Source organism: Corella eumyota, chromosome 3 (assembly GCF_963082875.1).
Source record: "Corella eumyota chromosome 3, kaCorEumy4.1, whole genome shotgun sequence".
NCBI lineage: Eukaryota > Metazoa > Chordata > Ascidiacea > Phlebobranchia > Corellidae > Corella > Corella eumyota.
This window is the reverse complement of record NC_137492.1, coordinates 17372252-17392056: the sequence shown is the minus strand read 5'-3', so window position 1 is coordinate 17392056 and position 19805 is coordinate 17372252. Positions and strand designations below refer to the sequence as shown.

At 29.7% G+C, this 19805-nt stretch overlaps 5 protein-coding genes across 5 annotated transcripts; 3 read left to right on the top strand and 2 right to left on the bottom strand.

The window, feature by feature from the left end:
• The first annotated feature begins 149 nt into the window (after positions 1–149).
• LOC145745720 (uncharacterized) lies at positions 150–1567 on the top strand. The gene is made up of 3 exons (XM_082563871.1): positions 150–571; positions 990–1074; positions 1198–1567. Exons 1-3 carry the CDS (start codon positions 236–238, stop codon positions 1251–1253), a joined length of 477 nt encoding a protein of 158 aa, XP_082419997.1. The 5' UTR covers positions 150–235; the 3' UTR covers positions 1254–1567.
• On the bottom strand, positions 1327–2862 carry LOC145745964 (coiled-coil domain-containing protein 152-like). Its single transcript, XM_082564145.1, has 6 exons — positions 2731–2862; positions 2200–2374; positions 1954–2121; positions 1764–1891; positions 1580–1675; positions 1327–1497 (listed from the first exon to the last, which is right to left on the bottom strand). Exons 1-6 carry the CDS (start codon positions 2860–2862, stop codon positions 1327–1329), a joined length of 870 nt encoding a protein of 289 aa, XP_082420271.1.
• Positions 2863–3205: 343 nt separating this feature from the next.
• LOC145746306 (tax1-binding protein 3-like) lies at positions 3206–4422 on the top strand. Its single transcript, XM_082564563.1, has 3 exons — positions 3206–3362; positions 3621–3734; positions 4170–4422. Exons 1-3 carry the CDS (start codon positions 3315–3317, stop codon positions 4410–4412), a joined length of 405 nt encoding a protein of 134 aa, XP_082420689.1. The 5' UTR covers positions 3206–3314; the 3' UTR covers positions 4413–4422.
• A 513-nt stretch (positions 4423–4935) lies between these two features.
• LOC145746305 (toll-interacting protein B-like) lies at positions 4936–9037 on the top strand. The gene is made up of 7 exons (XM_082564562.1): positions 4936–5068; positions 5521–5700; positions 6352–6534; positions 6609–6761; positions 7172–7289; positions 7911–8014; positions 8087–9037. Exons 1-7 carry the CDS (start codon positions 5012–5014, stop codon positions 8204–8206), a joined length of 915 nt encoding a protein of 304 aa, XP_082420688.1. The 5' UTR covers positions 4936–5011; the 3' UTR covers positions 8207–9037.
• Positions 8686–19265, bottom strand: LOC145746304 (inactive rhomboid protein 2-like). Its single transcript, XM_082564560.1, has 20 exons — positions 19083–19265; positions 18486–18578; positions 17617–17780; positions 17014–17109; positions 16728–16824; positions 16562–16649; positions 16296–16462; positions 16013–16144; positions 15747–15826; positions 15454–15678; positions 14746–14857; positions 13809–13883; positions 13418–13573; positions 12813–12873; positions 12232–12344; positions 11992–12101; positions 11345–11521; positions 10624–10777; positions 10064–10255; positions 8686–9858 (listed from the first exon to the last, which is right to left on the bottom strand). The coding sequence occupies exons 1-20, from the start codon at positions 19125–19127 to the stop codon at positions 9625–9627; spliced, it is 2571 nt and encodes an 856-aa protein (XP_082420686.1). The 5' UTR covers positions 19128–19265; the 3' UTR covers positions 8686–9624.
• Positions 19266–19805: the final 540 nt, after the last annotated feature.

The window sequence follows — 19805 nt, the reverse complement described above, 5'->3', positions numbered from 1 at the left end:
TATCCTGTTTTATTTTTTGTTATTACTTTAATACAATTTTTTTTTTTAATTTTTAAAGTATTTTACGAACGAAATTAATTTGTTTAAACTTTTTTATAAGATTTTTCTGTGGCGGGAAATTTCCCTATTGCAAAATATGTAAACACGAGCGAATATTATGAACGTTTATTTATAACCTCAAGGTTTGTCATACATTAATTTCAGTGACTTTTGAATTGCAAATTTCGTCTTTAAAATGTCAGATGTTGAGAATGAGAGTGACAGTTCTGAAGATATGATAACTGGTGAAAAAATTGAAATAGACGTCGATGTTGAACCAACTAAATCTACATTAGAAATTATCACGAGTTCTCCTACTCCGGAAGTTGAAATTGATACAAACAAAGTGGATGCATACAATGAAAAGCCCTCAAGTCCGGAAGAAGATACCGAAAAGGATGGGAACGGAGAAACTGAAAAAACAGAAAAGATAACAAGACTTCCACTGGCTAGAATAAGAACAATTGTGAAAGCAGATCCAGATGTGACAATTGCAAGTCAAGAATCAATTTTTCTCATTACAAAAGCTACAGTAAGATAAATATATTTATTATGCACTTGGACCCTTTAGAATATATTTCTTATAACTTTACCTAAAATTATATATTTAATTTTTACCGGCAGCGTGGTGTAGTGGTAAGAACACGTGTTACACCACACATGAGGTCATGGGTTCAATCCCACTGATTTCATGCTGTAGCGCCCATGAGTAAGGCGTTATAAACGGTATGAACTACTGCTGAGCCAGCACTTAATCAGCAGTATAATTATCAGGTAATAATAATCTATAACATCCCAAACTGCCACAGGCAACTCGAAACTGTAACTGATGTTACTCTATGTTTAAGTCGCGCATTCGACTTTCCCACATCGAAGATAAAGATATATACAACAAAAAATATCTATATTAATTTGTATTTATAAAACTTAAACTTTTAAACATTTTGCAGGAGTTATTTGTTGAACATTTAGCTACGCAAATGTTTAACATAACGAAAGGTCAAAAACGAAAAACAATTTATAAAAAAGATTTAGGTGTGTAGACCTTCATTTAACAAAAACAATAATTTACTTTATTTATTAACTTCAAAATAAAAGAACTTTAAAAACAATAAACTGTTAAAAATATTGACCTACTTTTATACGAACTTTTTTTAGAAGCCGTTGTTGAAATGATGGACGAATTTGCTTTTTTAGAAGGCGCGTTAGACTGATTTCAATACAAACTTAACAATTTTATTACTTTAAATTTTGCTTTTTTATATTATGAACTATTTTTTTTTTGTATTACTTTCTTTTTAAAATTCCTGGTCTTTTACTGCCTACTGGTTTAGGTGGATTATAAATGCTACCACTAGAATGGTGATCTAAATTTGATAACCTCCACTTTAGAACTTCTATCTCTTGTTTTAATTGTGCCACCTCTCTTAAATGCTCTTCTTTAACATGCTGCAGTTTCTGTTAAAAACCAAGTTAAATATTAAACTTAATTGCAAGAAAAACTTGGTTATTTTGATTATTAGATTGAAATAATAAAAACCCGTCTGAAAATGTTGTTGTTATTTTGCATAGGGTTGCTAGTTTTGGTTTGAACATGACTTTTTTGTGCCTGGATCACCGATAGTTTTTCTTCTAACTAAAAAACAGATTAAAAATACATAAAATACACAGAAGGCACAAAGGTTTGCTTTATATAGAAAAACTTACAAGAATTTTTATTTTACCTCCATCTGTATTTTGATGAGTTTATTTTCATAGGCTTTTTTCTCTGTTAAGTTCTCACTTTTTGTCTGGTCCAGTGTAGCTTGTAGCTCATCATATTTACCTTGTATAATTTCTGCTTTTCTGTCACCTTAAAAATTATAAAATTTAGTGCAGAACAGGTTTTTTGCTTTGTGATTCTTGACATGTTACCTTCCTTTATGGTCTCTTCTTGAAATTTTTTAAATTTTTTCGCATTTTCAAATTCTATTGTTTTGATTTTTGTGGCAGAGTGGTTTTGTTCAATTTCTAAATCATTTTCCAGCGTCTGCACCATGTTGATGGCTTTGGATAACTGCTGCTGAAGTGTATATACTTCTTCTAAATGTATCAAGTAGCATTAGCCATGAAAGTATATTCTTGACTTTTAACCTTATAAATTTAACACTTGTCTACTACCTTTATCTCTAAAGTTTTCTTTTAATTCCTCTTGAAGAAGTTTGACTGTTTCTTGCAGACTGTCTTTAGATGACTCAACTTGTTTAAACCTTTCATTCAACCCAGTCATTAGGCCTTCGGTATTTTGTAACTTACTTGTCAATACCTCATTCTCATGTTTTAGATCAAGAATCATCTGTAAAAAATGTAGATACACTTATGAATCAATTGGCAGCAAAACTATTTAATACTGGCAGCGTCGTTTAGTGGTTAGAACACTTGCTATACCACACATGAGGTTGTGGGTTCAATCCCCACTGATCTTATGCTGTAGTGCCCTTAAGTAAGATGCTATAAACGGTATGAACTCCTGCTGAGCCAACACTTAATCGGCAGCATAATTATCGGACAATTATAATAACTTTCCAAACTGCCATAGGCAACTCGAGACTGGGTTGGAGTAACTTATGTTACTCTATGTCTAAGTCGCGCATTCGACTTTCCCACATTGAGGATAAAGAAATATATATACAAAAAAAATCTAGTAGTTACCCTTTCCCACGATATAATATCGTGAAGTGCTTTGTCGATAAAACTCGTGCTTTGTTTCAAATCATCTTTAGTTGGTTCAACATCTAGCATTGACTGCTCAACGGATGTTTTGGAGTTATCCCCGTTATCCATACTTACTTCTGCGTTGTTAACTATTCTAAATAATAATTTAATCGGTTGAAGTTTTGTCTAGTTTGTATTTAAATAAAAACACGAGGACTATTTATTAGCGGTTAATTTTGTTATGCTCGAACAGTCTTATTGCAGACGACGTAGAATACACTAATTATAATCGAAAATAACAACAAAACTGAATTTGTCTTCTAATTTTTAACATTTATTTGTTTTATTTTAATTTGTCATATTGTAATATTTTAAGCTTTAAAAAAAATAGTTCGATTTATTTTGAGGATAAATTTTGTTTACTTTAATGACGTATGATGCTTAGTTGTTTACATTTCGTTTCTCATTAACCTTATACTAGTCTAGTAAGTTTTTTAATTGTAAGACGGCTTAACTCTCAACGACAATACTTTATAAATTATAAGTTAAAGTATATATAACAGCTTTAAACACCACATAGAATGGCTGATGCAGAGTACGTTTCAACATTTGAAAGTGAAGTTTTGTGTGTAAGAAATTTATTAAAATAAAAACGATTTTAAATTTAAACATTTCTGTCTGGAGCTTAAAGTTATTCGTTTTAATTCGCTGTTTGATATGTGAACACTAATTAACGTGAATTTTCAACTTAGAGTGTTTGAATGTGTATATTCTGTTAATGTATACCAAGATTAATTGAGTAATGGTTTTTAAAGCCCCTTGACATTAATAATTTATTATATATTTTTAAGTGGGCATACACTTAACCTTGATGATTGTGTATTTAGGAATGTATTGAGATAGTAAAAGATGTGCACGAAGGAAATTTAATATTGGGGTTTGCAATTGGGGGTGGAATTGACCAGGACAGGTCCTGTAACCCATTTGTGGCAAATGACCCAGTAAGTAAGATGTAGCAAAAATAATAATACTTAATTTGGTATTTATACTGTAGTAGACCGACAGCGTGGTGTAGTGGTAAAAATACTTGCTACACCGCACATGAGGTCGTGGGTTCAATCCCCACTGATCTCATGCTGTAGCAAAGTTAAGTAATTTGCTATAAACGGTATGAACTCCTGCTGAGCCAGCACTTAATCAGCAGAATAATTATCAGGCAATTATAATCTATGATATCCCAAACTGCCACAGCCAACTCGAGACTGGGTCGGAGTAACTGATGTTACTTTATGTTTAGGTTGCGCATTCGACTTTCCCACATCGAGGTTAAAGATATATACAAAAAAAAATACTCATAGCCTATTTTTTAATTTCTTTTAAGGTAAAATAATCTTTTAAGAGATTATTTTTAAACCCTATTTTTTAATTTCTTTTAGGGTATTTTTGTTTCAAGAGTTACCCCTGGTGGTCCTGCAGAAAAAGCAGGCCTTAAAATGGGAGACAAAATATTACAAGTGAATGGTTATGACGTAACAATGGCCACACAAAAGCAAGCTAAAAAACGTTTGATCAAAAATCAGAGAATTGTTCGACTAAAAGTTACGAGACCAAATTTGATTAACGCTGAATTGGTAGAGGACAAAGTAAAGGATAGTTACAAACAGGAAGAATATATTTAAATATAAGTTAAAATACAAGGAAATTCAAACAAGAAAGATTAAAGGACCCGTTTAAATTGAATGAGATGTTTACTGAACAGAAATGAATTTTGATTTTGTTTTCTTATACCCTATTTTTTGTGCTATTTTTTATATTTTCTTTATAATTGTGCTTACTGTATGCCACTATAAGGGGTACCTATAAGCTATACAGGATCGAATGGATCAAAGGCATATCAAATGGTTATCGAATGGACCGAATGAATCGAATGGATAGAATGGAACAAAAATATTGCATAATTTAAACCCTAACCCCGACCCTCACCCATTTAGAATAAGTATAATGCATGCGATCCGTTTAGTCCATCTATTTATTCGATCCATTCGATCCTGTTTAGTTTATAGATACCGCACTATAAGTGCAATTTCATTGAGGTACATACCATATTTTGCTTTTTTATTATTTCAACCATTTTTTTAACAACCATGCCATATAATTGCAAAGTTTTTAAATCAAATTTATGTATTTTGTATAGTTTTCTATAAAATCAAATTATTCATACAACTTTTAAAGTGTTAACCATTTTGCAGAAATATTTGAAATTAGGTTTTAAAATAAAATGTCAGAAGTAACACCAAACCCTGATTCTAATATAAGAGAGACGAGCAGAGGCACTGTAAGTATTAAAATAATTAAATTTATTTGTTATAAATTATACTTAATCATTGATTAATTGTTATTAGGAAATTTTAGGTGCACAACGTCACTTTAATTGCAGCAATTAGTCATAAAAAATGGTATGAACAATTTTTGCTGTCTTAAAGAAAGCAGTATTTTAATTACCACCATTAATTTTATTTATTAGTCATGTGAGATACAAACTTCCCAATCTAATTTGACTTTACTTGTCAATATATTTAAGCCTACCTTAAACTGCAACCTTCTTTAATATAGGGTCTTAAAGTTTGTGCATTATTAAAATATAAACCAAAAAAAATTCTTGAATTACTAAAAATTTAATTCTTTTTTAAAAAATTAAATTTTAGTAAAAAGTTGTGCAATATTGAAAATGTAATCTAAACTTTATAACATCAATTTTTTAAAACTGAAATATTAATTCTTTTTTAGTTATTACTTGGTGATCTTTCTAATGATTTTTTGAGAGTACCCAACAGTGCAGAGGCACAAGATCAGGTTAGCAGAGATGAATTGATGGCAAAGCAATTGGCTGCTCAGGAGGTCCAGCAGAGTAGAATGCAACAAGGACAAATGGTTGTGTCCGATCGCTTATTTATTTCCCCAATGGAGGTAAAATAATTACAGTTTTGTTTATTTTAAAATTTCAATTAATTGATACTCAAAATTTTAAAAATTAGCAACTCAAAATGTTATATAAAAATAATGCGTTACAAATTTTAACAAAAAACATAAAAAACCTGTTTGTTTTTTTTTTTGTATATATCTTTATCCTCAATGTGGGAAAGTCGAATGCGCGACTTAAACATAGAGTAACATTAGTTACTCTGACCCAGTCTCGAGTGCCTGAAGCAGTTTGGAATATTATATAGATTATAATTGCCGATAATTATAGGCTGCTGCTGATTAAGTGTTGGCTCAGCGGAAGTTCATACCGTTTATAGCGCCTTACCCAAGGGCGCTACAGCATGAGATCAGGGGGGATTGAACCAATGACCTCATGTGTGGTGTAGCAATGGTTCTTACCATAACACCATGCTGCCGGTCTACACCACGCTGCCGGTTAAAATATACATAGCCTAACAGAGTAATTTTAAAGCATTACAAAGTATTACATACACATCCTTAAAAATTTGTTAATATATACAAAGCCTTACAATTTTTAATAAAATGAAAAAAATTATAGGTTAATATGTTTTATAATTTCAGCATTTTCTTGTAAATATAATTAACAATATTTACACAAAATTATTTTATATTTAGGCAAAGTTGACAAAGAATTATGGCATAGTAAGAATGGATCCCTACTGCAGAGTAAGAGTAAACCACAGTGTTTACGAGACTGATACCTCCTATAATGGAGCTAAAAACCCAAACTGGAGTAAAACGATTTCTGTTCCATTTACTGAGGATGTTAAAACTATATATATTGAAGTGTTTGATGAGGTAATAAAAAGAAATATATTTTTTTACAAATTTATGAACATTTTTTATTAAAACCTACATGGATTCTGTTCCAGAAAGCCTTAGCTACAGATAGTCGAATAGCATGGGCAACTATCATCCTTCCTGACTCAGTTAAAAACGGAGACCCGTCGGATAAGTGGTGGCCACTAAATGGCAAGCTAGGAGATGAAAAAGAAGGAACTATTCATGTTATGTTAACAATAAAGGTATCCAATTTATAATCATACTGTAAATGCACCGGCAGCGTGGTGTAGTGGTAAGAACAATTATTACACCACACATGAGGTCGTGGTTTCAATCCCCCCAATTATTACACCACACATGAGGTCGTGGTTTCAATCCCCACAGCACCCTTGAGTAAGGCGATATAAATGGTATGAACTCCTGCTGAGCCAGCACTTAATCAGCAGTATAATTAATTATCAGGCAATTATAATCTATATAATATCCCAAACTGCCACAAGCAACTCGAGACTGGGTCGGAGTGACTGATGTTACTCTATGTTTAAGTCGCGCATTTGACTTTCCCACATCGAGGATAAAGATATATACAAAAAAAATGTAACCTAATTAAAATTAGAACAGCAAACTCTATAGTTAATTTTTGTCTTGTTAGAAAGTCCAGCAACGAATGCAACAACAGCCAGTTATATACCAGCCTCAAATGATGTATCCTCCTATGCAAGGACAAGCCATGATAGTGCCTGGCAACCCTTACTACCCACAAGTACCTGGTAAGTAACCACTTTTTTTTTTTTTTTTTTTTTGTTTATATCTTTATCTTCGATGTGGGAAAGTCGAATGCGCGACTTAAACATAGAGTAACATCAGTTACTCCGGCCCAGTCTCGAATTGCCTGTGGCAGTTTGGGATATTATAGAGACTATAATTGCCCGGTAATTATGCTGCTGATTAAGTGCTGGCTCAGCAGGAGTTCATACCGTTTATAGCGCCTTACTCAAGGGCGCTACAGCATGAGATCGGTGGGAATTGAACCCACGACCTCATGTGTGGTGTAGCAAGAGTTCTTACCACTACACCACACTGCCGGGACTTGATATATTTAACTAACAAAAAGGCATAACTTATGGTATGCAATCCTACTGAGCCAACAATTTTTCAGCAGTTTAACTAGCAAGCAATTATAATCTATAATATATCAAACTGCCAAAGCCAACTCAAGACTTTGTCGGGGTATCAGATGTTTTTCCATGGTTAGGTCGTAAAGTCGACCCTTCCAAATCGAGGATAAATATATTAAAAAAAAAAAAGGTTTTTGTAATGTAAGGCTGTTAATTTTTAAAGGATTTGTGACATTTATTTATATAACTTACAAAACCATGTTTTAACACAAGGTATGCCGGGTTATTACCCTCCCCCACAACAACAACAACAACAAGGGGCAGGTGGGGCCCAAGCTAACCCCCAACAACCGAGAGGCCCCATGTTTACAGAAGAAGTAAGTAAAACTTCAACAAAATAAAAATAATTAAAATTTTTTTTTTAAATTTTGTAATAAAATTTTTTTCAGGATGTCAAACAAATTAAAGAGATGTTTCCTGAAATGGAAGAAGAAGCAATTAAGACAGTCCTGGAGGCAAGCAGAGGGAATAAAGATGCAGCAATCAATTCAATATTGGCTATGCAATAAATTCGTAACTTATTTTAACTAGCTGCCTGGTAACAAAAAATCGTAACAAACTTTAGTGTTTTAATATCGGGAAATGAAGATGTTTTTTCTGTTTTTATTACTTAAATTTTCATGTCTTCAAATTACTAACAATTTTAATGCAGTTAATTAAGTTCATTAAAATAAAAAAATTTTAAATTTATTGAATAGCATGTAATATCTTTCTATTATTATTTTACTTACTTAAATAAAGTGTTAATTTTTGATTTTATTCATACAGAAAAACGGTCTCGTCATTTTAATTTTTATATTTTAAAAATGTATTATTATGTTTCTGTATTGTTTGTTATTGTATTTATACTTGGGCATTATTATTTTTTCATTTTTTTTGGGCAATATTAATTTAATGTATACTATGTATGTATATTTGTAAATGAATTTGAAACCAACAAATTTCAGCCTGTATATTTATTTTTTCCACTGTAAAAGCACAAAAAAGTTGTCGTATTGGTGGAATTGTTGTGCATTTAACTAAAATAAATAGTGTTTCGTAACTTAATATTGTAAGCATATTCATAAATTAAAAATGCTAAAAAAAGTTGATTTTAAAAGTAAAAAAATTTTTTTACTCTTTTTTTTTAGAAGTAAAAATTTCTTTTAAACAAAATTTAAAATTGCTAATTCATCAGCTTCAGGCTTTTCTTAAAAATTTTAAACTTTAAATTACCAATATGAGCGTATATTAAAGCAATGTATTTTAATAGTATGAAAGAGTACGAAAATCATGTTAATTTAAATTTGTACATACACTATGGCAAATAAATCTAAGCAGGTGGCAGTTGGTGTTTGTGATATTTAACATATAATTCCACTAACAAAAGACAAAATAGGATTTTTGTTATAAGATATAAAAATACTGTGATAACAGAATGTTAAAAAAAACAGCGGTTGGCAAATCAAGCAATATTAATGAGGTTAGATGTATAGAAAAGGATTCTTGAAAATTATATTTTTCAGTGTTTATCTGATTTGGATTTTAATTGGGTTAATATAATGTACATTTGCAGAGCATAGAAATTAATAAAAATATTTTTATGGTATAGTGATTATGTTTTTTTAAAACAATTCATTTGAAAACAGAAATTTTTTTTAAATACAAAAAATATAAAAAATCCTTTTTTTAAATAAATAAAGAAAAAAATATGTGTTTTTTAAAAATATATACCAAAGTTGATAAAAATTTGATCATAATAAAAATGTTGTGTAAAACATTATAAACTGTATAATACTATTTAAAATCAAAATAAAAAATAAAGCACTTAAAAGTCAGACCATGTAATAAAGATATAATTATGTGTAAAGTTCAGTAAAAAAATAATAATATGACCACAATTACTTGAAAATGGTTAGTTGTTGATTTAAAAAACTTGAAAAAATAATTAATTTCGATTTTGCGGTCCGAATCCATGATTAGAACAAAAGTCTTTTGTAAAAGGAATACAATTGAGATATCGACAGCTTTCGCATTCCGCAATAGGATGGACGTAGAAGAAGAAAATAAGAGTTACAAAAAGGCCAATAAATAAGGATGATGCAACAAGCACTTGTATTCGTTTTCGTCGTTTATCAAAAGTACTAAAGGTAATGTACGGAAGAAAGACAAAGGACAAAAACTGCAAAAAAGGATAAAATTTTTAAATTCCTAAAATTAAAACTCAACTGAATAAAATCAGGTACTTTTAATATTTTATTTTTTAAAGAGTTATATTTGTAAATGAAGTTTATAATCATTTCTTGACACAATTAAATTTAGCTTCCTAAAAGGTTTAAAATTAGATAAACACAAATAGGTCATAACTCTTATTTAAGTATCCTCACCAAGCCAGAAATAAATCCAAAAATGTGAGCAAAATTATCTATCCATGGTAGTGCACCAAATATAAATAAAACAGTCGTTATGGCAACCAATTTGAACAAGGCTCGCAGCGGGGATTTTAGAAGTTGCCAACTTTGTAAAACTTCAACAAATAAACAAGCAAGAATGCCAAAATGGGAACCGGCTGGCCCAACCTAAAGGTAAATAATATAAACACATTTACAATTGAGTAATGATATTTGTATGGTATTTAAGACTGTGTACTTACCATTTATTTAGCAGACTTTAATCTATTTAACATAGTTTGTACTAACATTAAGAGGTCTAACTGCTATACACTCAAATAATGATATAACTTTCCCTCTAAATTTTTAACTCTTATTCTTCTAAAGATAAATAAACCAATTTATTTGGACCTAAGCTGTCTAATTAGTTCTAATCTATACCCTTAGCTTACACATATGTTCTAGCTTACAAATAAAAATCTACACTACACTGAAAAAGTAACAATAATAATTTTTTAAAACACAAAAAATAATAATTTCGGAGTAGTTTTTAACACCTCTGCTCTATAAGGTAGAAAAATTGATGATGCCAAGTTGCCAGTAATTCCACTAAACACGTAGATGATGCTGATTCGATGCCATCCTGCCAACTTTTCCATGTCTCGTAACACTGTCATTTGAAATACAACTGATACAAGACAATGCAAAATCCTAAAAAATATAAAAAATTTAATATTAAAACTTGTAGAAAAAAATCAAAAAGACTAATTAATTCACGTTACTTTATTTTAATGATTAGTTTAAATAAATTGGGTGCTTCTAACATACTTAACCGGCAGTGTGGTGTAGTGGTAAGAACATTTGCTACACCACACACGAGGTGGTGGGTTTGATCCCTACTGATCTCATGCTGTAGCGCTCTTGAGTAAGGCGCTATAAACGGTATGAACTTGTGCTGAGCCGGCACTTAATCAACAGCATAATTACTGGGCAATTTTAATCTATAATATTCCAAACTGCCACAGGCAACTCGAGACTGGGTCGGAGTTACTGATGTTACTCTATGTTTAGGTCGCGCGTTCGACTTTCCCACATCGAGGATAAAGATATATGCAAAAAAAAATAAATACTGTTTAAATTAATTAATTTTATATATAAAAAAAAAATTTTTACACCATTTTTAGATTACTAATAGTATATACAACACAACATACAGTTTACACTTTACATATTTAGATCAAATAAACTTAACATGAAATATGTAAACAAAACTACTACCCAGCGTGTAAAAGGACTGGCAACCAAAGTCTGTATATTTGATCAGGATAATCTGGCAATCTGAATGGAATTAATCCACATGTATCTTGCATGCAGTTTACTTGTGAACACAGGCTAGCCTCTGGGTGGTAGACACCGTGCTTGTATTGACAATATTCCTTGGTGACTATTTCACACCTTTATTTAATTTGTAAAAAATAAAATTAGAAAAAAATTTAGAAAAAAATCCTGCACAAATAATTACTATATATATTTTTAATATAATTTTTTTTTGTATATATCTTTATCCTTGATGTGGGAAAGTCGAATGCGCGACTTAAACATCAGTTACTCCGACCAAGTCTCGAGTTGCCTGTGGCAGTTTGGGATATTATAGATTATAATTGCCTGATAATTATACTGCTGATTAAGTGTTGGCTCAGCAGGAGTTCATATCGCTTATAGCGCCTTACTCAAGGGCGCTACAGCATGAGATCAGTGGGGATTGAACCCACGACCTCATGTGTGGTGTAGCAAGTGTTCTTACCACTTCACTATGCTGCCGGTTGAATAATTTAAATAGAAGCCCAAAATTTAAAACCTTCTTATATTTTTAAAAATATTTATTTATTTTTTTTTTTAATTTTGTAAAATAGTTATTTTCTTACTTGGCTTCTTGTCCAATACAACATGGATGGCCAATCACAGTACACTGGACATTACTGTATGTACTGTCCTTAAAATCTTTCTCAGACAACCTATCTTCATCACTACATATCTAAAACATAACCATATTAATTCACATACACAAAAACCTTTAAATTTTTATAACATAAAAAAACCAATATAGTTTAAATACCCTAATTTTATTTTGTTTTCTATGATATATAGTATTTAATTTATGTTACCGGCCATTTAGTAATATCATCTGGCCATTGATTGGCAATACTCCCATGTTGAGATTTACAATATCTTGGATCCTGACCACATACAGAACCTGATGTTCTCTTGACAGTTTCAGCTAAAAAAGGTCAAATAGATTAACACCTTTTTTTTTATAATTAATTAGTATGTGCATTTTTTTTTGTATATAGCTTTATCTTCGATGTGGGAAAGTCGAATGCGCAACTTAAACAAAGAGTAACATCAGTTACTCCGACCCAGTCTCAAGTTGCCTGCGGCAGTTTGGGATATTATATAGATTATAGTTGCCCGGTAATTATGCTGCTGATTAAGTGCTGGCTCAGCAGGAGTTCACACCGTCTATAGCACCTCACTCAAGGGCGCTACAGCGTGAAAGCAGTGGGGATTGAACCCACAACCTCATGGTGGTGTAGCAAGTGTTCTTGCCACTACACCACGCTGCCGGTGTATTATATTCACATAGGATTTCGATTAACAATGTCACATTAGTTTTGTAAAAGAATTTGAGTTTTAAATAATTAAAAACTGTGTATAGTTTATTTATGAATTTAAATAAACAACTTACTTCCATTAAAGAACTCCGGGGCATCGTGGCCTGGCCATTTAACAAACTGAGCAAATGTGTACTAAAAATAAAACAATGTTAATTACCAAAATAGTTCATAGGTTATTTTTTAATCTAAAGAGGGCAATTGTTAATTTATAAAACAGTTATTTTTTAATTTCAAAACATTTTAAAATAGCACATTTAATAAATAACTTGATATAAATGTGAAAATATTATTTTTAAAACTCTAAAAAAACATATATATTATAGCCTTTATAAAGTTCAAAACTCGAACTTTTACTAATAAGGATATAACTATGAGGTTCTGTGAACAATAATTATACCACCATATATGTAGCAATACAATAAAAAACAGTGTAACATTTTAACTTTCCTATATTAGGTTAATTTAAGTCAATTATTTAATTTAAAATCGAACAATCAAAACCAATTTAAAAAAACAAGAAGTGTTAAATTAAATTTTAGGAAATCCAATTTAAATTAAAATGTAATCAAATAAAAAGTTAAAAATAAAAAGTTAAAAATAAATATTTTTTACACTTAATTAATCACAATCAATAATTTAAATGTTAGGTTTATCTAAATATAACTCAAGCACTTACATGACATTCAGTTGACTGAATACAACCAGAATTATCGTTTCGAACGCAACAAGCTGACTGCCTTTCTAGATCTCGATCTTTACGAATAAATTCTTTTAATTTAGGGTCAAGACGCATGCAAGGCGAATACTTGGCACCCAAATGAATAAGGTCTTTCTAGAATAAATAATGAAAAAAATAAATAAATTTAAAAAAAAAATTTTTTTTTAAATTTATAATTAAAATTTTATTATAAATATACTGAAAATATAAAAAATTTGTTAAAAAATTCTATATATATAATATTTTTAGAAAGTTAAATATTTTATTATTTTATTTTTAGCAGACAGGCACCTAAGGCACAAAAGCTTTTTGTTTTTAATGATTTATAAATTTTATGAGTTCTACTTACAGTTCTGGGTCCTATCCAAAAATTTTGAGGTTCTTCGAAAAAATCACTAACTCGAGATAGCGACTTTTTTGTTGTCTGTAAATAGAAAAAAATAGTTAACATTTATAAAATAAACAAAGAAATCTATACATCGATTTTTTCAAAAAATATAACAAATTTTTAAACAACTTTCAAAAATTAAAAACAAACAGAAGTTTAAAAATTTAATAAAATCACAAAAAGTATGCCAAAAATTTAAAAACTTACTATTTAGGGTTTAAAAAATGCGATAAATTTAGAAAAAATGATTTAAAACATTTCACAAATAAACATTCATAATATTATGAAATATTTGTAATTTTCTCCTTAAAAAACCAACAGTATGGTGTTCTGTTATCATGGATATGAATCATCAGGAGAAATTAAGCAAAAATAAATACCGTCTGTCTGTGTGTGTTTTTAAATAAATTCAAGAGAAAAACGACTACGAATTGAAATTCACGGAAATATAAATCCATTGTGTAAATACCACGTTCATTTCACATAAAAAATCCATATCAATTTGATAAAAATATAACTAAAATAACCATAATATAAAAGTTGTAATTTAAAAAATTATCTTTTTATTTCAAATATTTAAACAAGTAATATTAAGGTACATTTTAAATTTCAAACACTTAAAATATTTCATTAATCTTTTTTATAAACAAAATATAAGTAAGCTTCTTATTTAGTATCTTAATCTGCTATACCAATATATGAAGATATATGTTAATATTAAAATATTTGCCTATATTAAAGTTAAAATTGTTCAAATTTCATATATACCCAATTGAATAAATTATACTTAAAATAATTTAATAGTATTACAAAAACAAGCAATTTAAAATCATTTGAAATTATGATAATAATGTAGGCGCATATTTTTGTAATTTAAATCCTTTGAAATTGTACTTACAGTGAATGTTACTTTGGTGTAGGTAAACCCAATCGGAGCAATTCCATAAACCACAATTGAGATAATTGTTATAACGATGTGAACAAATGTAATCCAATATGTAAAATAAGGTCTAAAAAATATGGTTTGGTAAATTAACATGTTTTATAATCAATATAATCAAAAATTAATTTAAAGAAAAAATAACATGCACTTTTTTACAATTAAATTAAAAAAAGATTAAATCATTAATTTGTCAAATAATAATATTTAAAAAGTTAGTAATAGACAGTAGGCTATTTTAAAATTAAATTCTAGTCTAAACATTTCAAGATAATATTATATTATAATCAGTTAGCTAACTAAGATAAAATCCATATATATGTTAAAAAAAATATTGTTTTATGGTAACTTAATGACCAGCAGCGTGGTGTAGTAGTCAAAACACTTGCTACAATCCATAGGGTGGGTTCGATCCCCACTGCTCTCATGCTGTAGCGCACTTGAGTAAGGAGCTATAAACTGTATGAACTCCTACTGAGCCAAACTTAATTAGCAGCGTAATTATCGGGCAATTATAATCTATAATATTCCAAACTGTCAAAGGCAACTCGAGACTGGGTCGGAGTAACTGATGTTACTCTATGTTTAAGTCGCGCATTCGACTTTCCCACATCGAGGATAAAGATATATACAAAAAAAAAAGGATAAACGCATAAATAGATATACCTATGGTTGTCAAAAGTGTCCAGCTGTTTTCTAACATGACTGTTTAATCTTTTTCTTGTTAGTCTTCGATTCAACCAAGTACCCACTAACCCTCTTCCATACTGTCTTTTTTCTCGACGAAACGCTGTCGACAGAACCCTGTCTACCCCTATTTTATGCCCCTTTTTAGGGACTTTTGTGGGTTTTGTTTGGGATGCTGCAAAATCAGTTCTACGATGGGGTTGTCTACAAAAAAAAATTTTTATTTTTAAAATTTTATTGTGAGAATTTTTTGTTGAATTTTTGTAACTTACATTCTTGAGTAATCTTCCACTGTGGTGGCATCGAAAAAAACTTCGTCAGCGATACTCTCCCCTTCTGCTATAGTTGGCATCTAAAAATTTAACTCAAATTAAATTAAATGGGATTTTATAACAAGATACAATTAATCTTAAATGGGATTTTATAACAAGATACAATTAATCTTAAAATTTAAACAATAAAAAATCAAATAAAAATTGAAAATTAAAAAAAAAATCAAATTTCAAAAATGAAACTTTAATGTCTTAGTTTAACAAACCTCCTGCATGAAAAACGAAGTGTCAACCTCTTGTGCTGATTCCATGTCATCCTCAGCCAAACTAGGAAGAGCAAAACTTCTTTTATCAGGACCCTGGTGTTCGGTGACTAGGTTGTTCATTACAGAAGTACCCTAAAAACAATTAAAAAAAATTAGGCAATATTAATGGTCAAAAAATGCTAAAAAAACACATTTAATTAATATGAATAAGGCTACATAATAAAAGCAGCTCAATTTTTTTCACAAAAAAAAAAAAAATTTTTTGGGGTGGTAATTATGTTACCTTAACAACAGCACTCAGGACTTTCCAACTCATCCTAGCAACCGATTCCTTCCTCATTTTAGTGTTAAGAGTATGCCTCGTGCTCTGGTTAAACCTCATGCTTGCAATCGACCTTGAACCAGGGGTCATTGGGGTACGAATTGGGGGTGTACTCACCGCCATAGGAACTAAAAAAAAATATAAAATTTTTTTTTTTTTTGATTTTTTTGAGCAAAGTTAAAAATTTGTGTTTTAATTTGTTTTAACTTGTTTTAATTTAATGTTACCTCCTCCGCTATACTCTGTTTCATCCGGAGTTGCAGTTGTAGAAGTAAACTGCCTTGTTCCTCGAAATCTTGCATAAGGATCAAATATCTTTACATAAATTTTTAAAAAAATGATAAAAAAAAAATATATATTTTTTTTACAAATATTTAAATTTGAATTTAAAACCTGTGGTAAGGAAGGTGATGTTGATTGACTAAAACTTCCTTCTTCAACTTCTTGTTCGATTGGATCTTTTAATTTTCCATATTTCATACTACAATACCTGTCAATCAAAATATAATTTGAATTTATTGCTAATTAAAATAATAAAAAACTCATTTATAATAAATATTGATTAAATCTAAAAAAAAAATATATTGCTCTTTAAAACAAAATAAAAAGTATTTTTTTGAATGTAATTTAATATGTAGGAATATTTTTGTTTTTAGTTTTTTGCTGTTCTTGCACAAACCTTAAATGTCTTAGTCTCCATTTTTCGTGGTCTTCTGTACAATTTTTACCGATTCCAACAAAATTTTCGGTTGCTTCTTTCATACGTTTTGAACCACTAATATATACAAAAAACAAATTCAAAAAATGTCCTTTACAAAACTAAATCAAACCTAGAACTATAATAAAAATGACCTACATAACATAATATTGAATTATCTTATTTATTTAAAAAAATAATATTGTTTCTAATTCAAGTATTTAACAAAATCAAATATTTTTTTTTGTATATATATTTATCCTTGATGTGGGAAGATCAACTTTACGACCTGAACATCAAGTAACATTTGTTACCCTGCCCCAGTCTCGAGTTGTCCTTGGCAGTTTGGGATATTATAGATTATAATTGCCCAATAATTGAGCTGCTAATTGGGCGCTGGCTCAGCAGAAGTTTATACAGTTTATAGCACATTATCAAAGTCGCTACAGCATGATATCACTGAGGATCAAACCCAGGACCTCATGTAGTGTAGGAAGTGTTATGACCATACACCACGCTGCCAGTTTAAATCTTACTTCAAAACAAAAAGCCAACTATTCAGCAAATTTAAAACATTTTTTAAACCTTCTGAGCATTGCTGTTCGTTGAAGCAACGAAGTTTGTCGATTCATTCGTCGATGTTGAATGTGAGGAGGTCGTGGCCTTGTTGATAAGCTCTCATTGGCCGGAACACTTTGACTTCTACTGTAACTTGGGTTCCCTTCTTCACTAATATCCATTGTATTGTCCTGGTTAAAAATTAAGATTTTTAGTTAATAAAAAAAAATTTCGAGAAAGTTTAAAATTTTGTATTCTTAGTGATATATTTTTTTAGTATTTATCCCTGGGGTAAAAACGACAACTTCCCGGCCTCCACAAAAGCTAAAATAAATTACTCTGATCCAATATGAGATATCATTAAAATAGTGTCTGGTAACAATCTGCTAATTGCTTTTTGGCTTGGAGGTTTTTGTACTGTTTTATAGCACCCTACTTAAGAAAGCTATAACATAAAAGCAATGGGAGTTAAAGCCAGAACGTCATTGATTATAGTCAAGTGTTTTAACCACTACAACATATATAGTATACTGTGTCATGTCATAAATATTAAATTAGTAATAAAAAAATTACTTACTTAAAAAATATATAAAATGTTTTGAAACAAAATAAAAACTATTCTTATTTTATCAAACTTGTTTAGATGTAAATTAATAAGTTTTTTCACAAGCATTATGTTTTGAACTAAAAATCATATACTGTTTCACAACCATTGTCTTATCAAAAAAAAAGATTGTAAACTAAACAATTAAAATGAATATTGAGTAATATAACCCTGATATGTGTTATTTAACAAACAAAACGATGGCTGAATAGTATAGGAAACCATACAATCTAGCATAGTCATATTTCAGTTTGGATTTTATTTAAAGTAAAAAACTTGTATTTTAATTTACATTTTGTACACTTTCCCCTACAGCAGCTGACATTGATTCTCTAGGTTGATTTCTGTCACTTTGTTCCACAGCGATTTGCTTCGGAATGTGTAACTAGAAATTAAAAACTTAAATTAAACATATTAAAAAAATGTATATATGTATATTGGCTAAATGACTATTTTAATATGCTATCTTTTGCATAGTCTATTGTTTTTTTGTATATATCTTTATCGTCGATGTGGGAATGTCGAATGCGTGACCTAAACATAGAGTAACATTAGTTACTACGACCCAGTCTCGAGTTGCCTGTAGCAGTTTGGGATATTATATAGATTATAATTGCCTGAAAATCAAACTGGCTGATTAAGTGCTGGCTCAGCAGCAGTTTATACCGTTTATAGTGCCTTACTCAAGGGCGCTACAGCATGAGAGCAGTGGGGATTAAACCCACAACCTCATGGTGGAGTAGCAAGTTTTCTTATTATTATCACTACACCACTCTGCCGATTTTCCTAACAGATGTTTAATGTTTTTCTTATCTGACAACAAGTATTAAATTAACCAGAACAGTTGCCAGTCTGGCAAAATAAAATAACTAACTATTAGACAACTAACCTTTAAATTGTGGGGATTTTTAGTGCTCGAATTTCTCCTTGACATCGTTAAGTTTTGTGTTATTAATAATCAGAATAATTGTATAATATTCAGTTATTTTCCCCGCGCAAAGTACTTATTATTTGATTACTTTAAAATATTAAAGATATCATTGCGACACTGAGTCGCATTCTAAAAATCCAAGTTTTAATTTTATTTCAAAAACAAAAACAACGTTAGATGTGGATAGTAAGCCAACGCTTCACTTACTTTAAATTCTTTTTTGTCATGCTCGTTATGCTTTTTAAAACAAAATTCTTCTTATACTACATAACACAATTTTAGTTTTTATTTAATGTTTTAAACATAAATTTAATTAAAAAAAATTATATTCATTTAATTTTAAAGTATGTTTATAAAAATTTAATTTATTAATTACAATCAAACAGTGAGTTACGTTTTTTTTAATGTTTACACCTAAAATCAAGGTATTGTTTTACCCATTACATGTTAGTCGTGTAAGTCATAAAGCTAACGTGTTTTCAAGCACAAAAGTTAAGTAAACATCAATATTTTCGTAAAACTGTGCTTTATTTACATTCGTACCTATTTTTTTGGCAAAAAAATTGTAATCTCTTTTAACATTATTTTAAAGCAGCCTTAAATAATACCTTAGAGAAAAAATATAGCCTTAAATAACACCTTAGGGAAAAAATATTATAAGAAAATGAATGTACCTTTGTG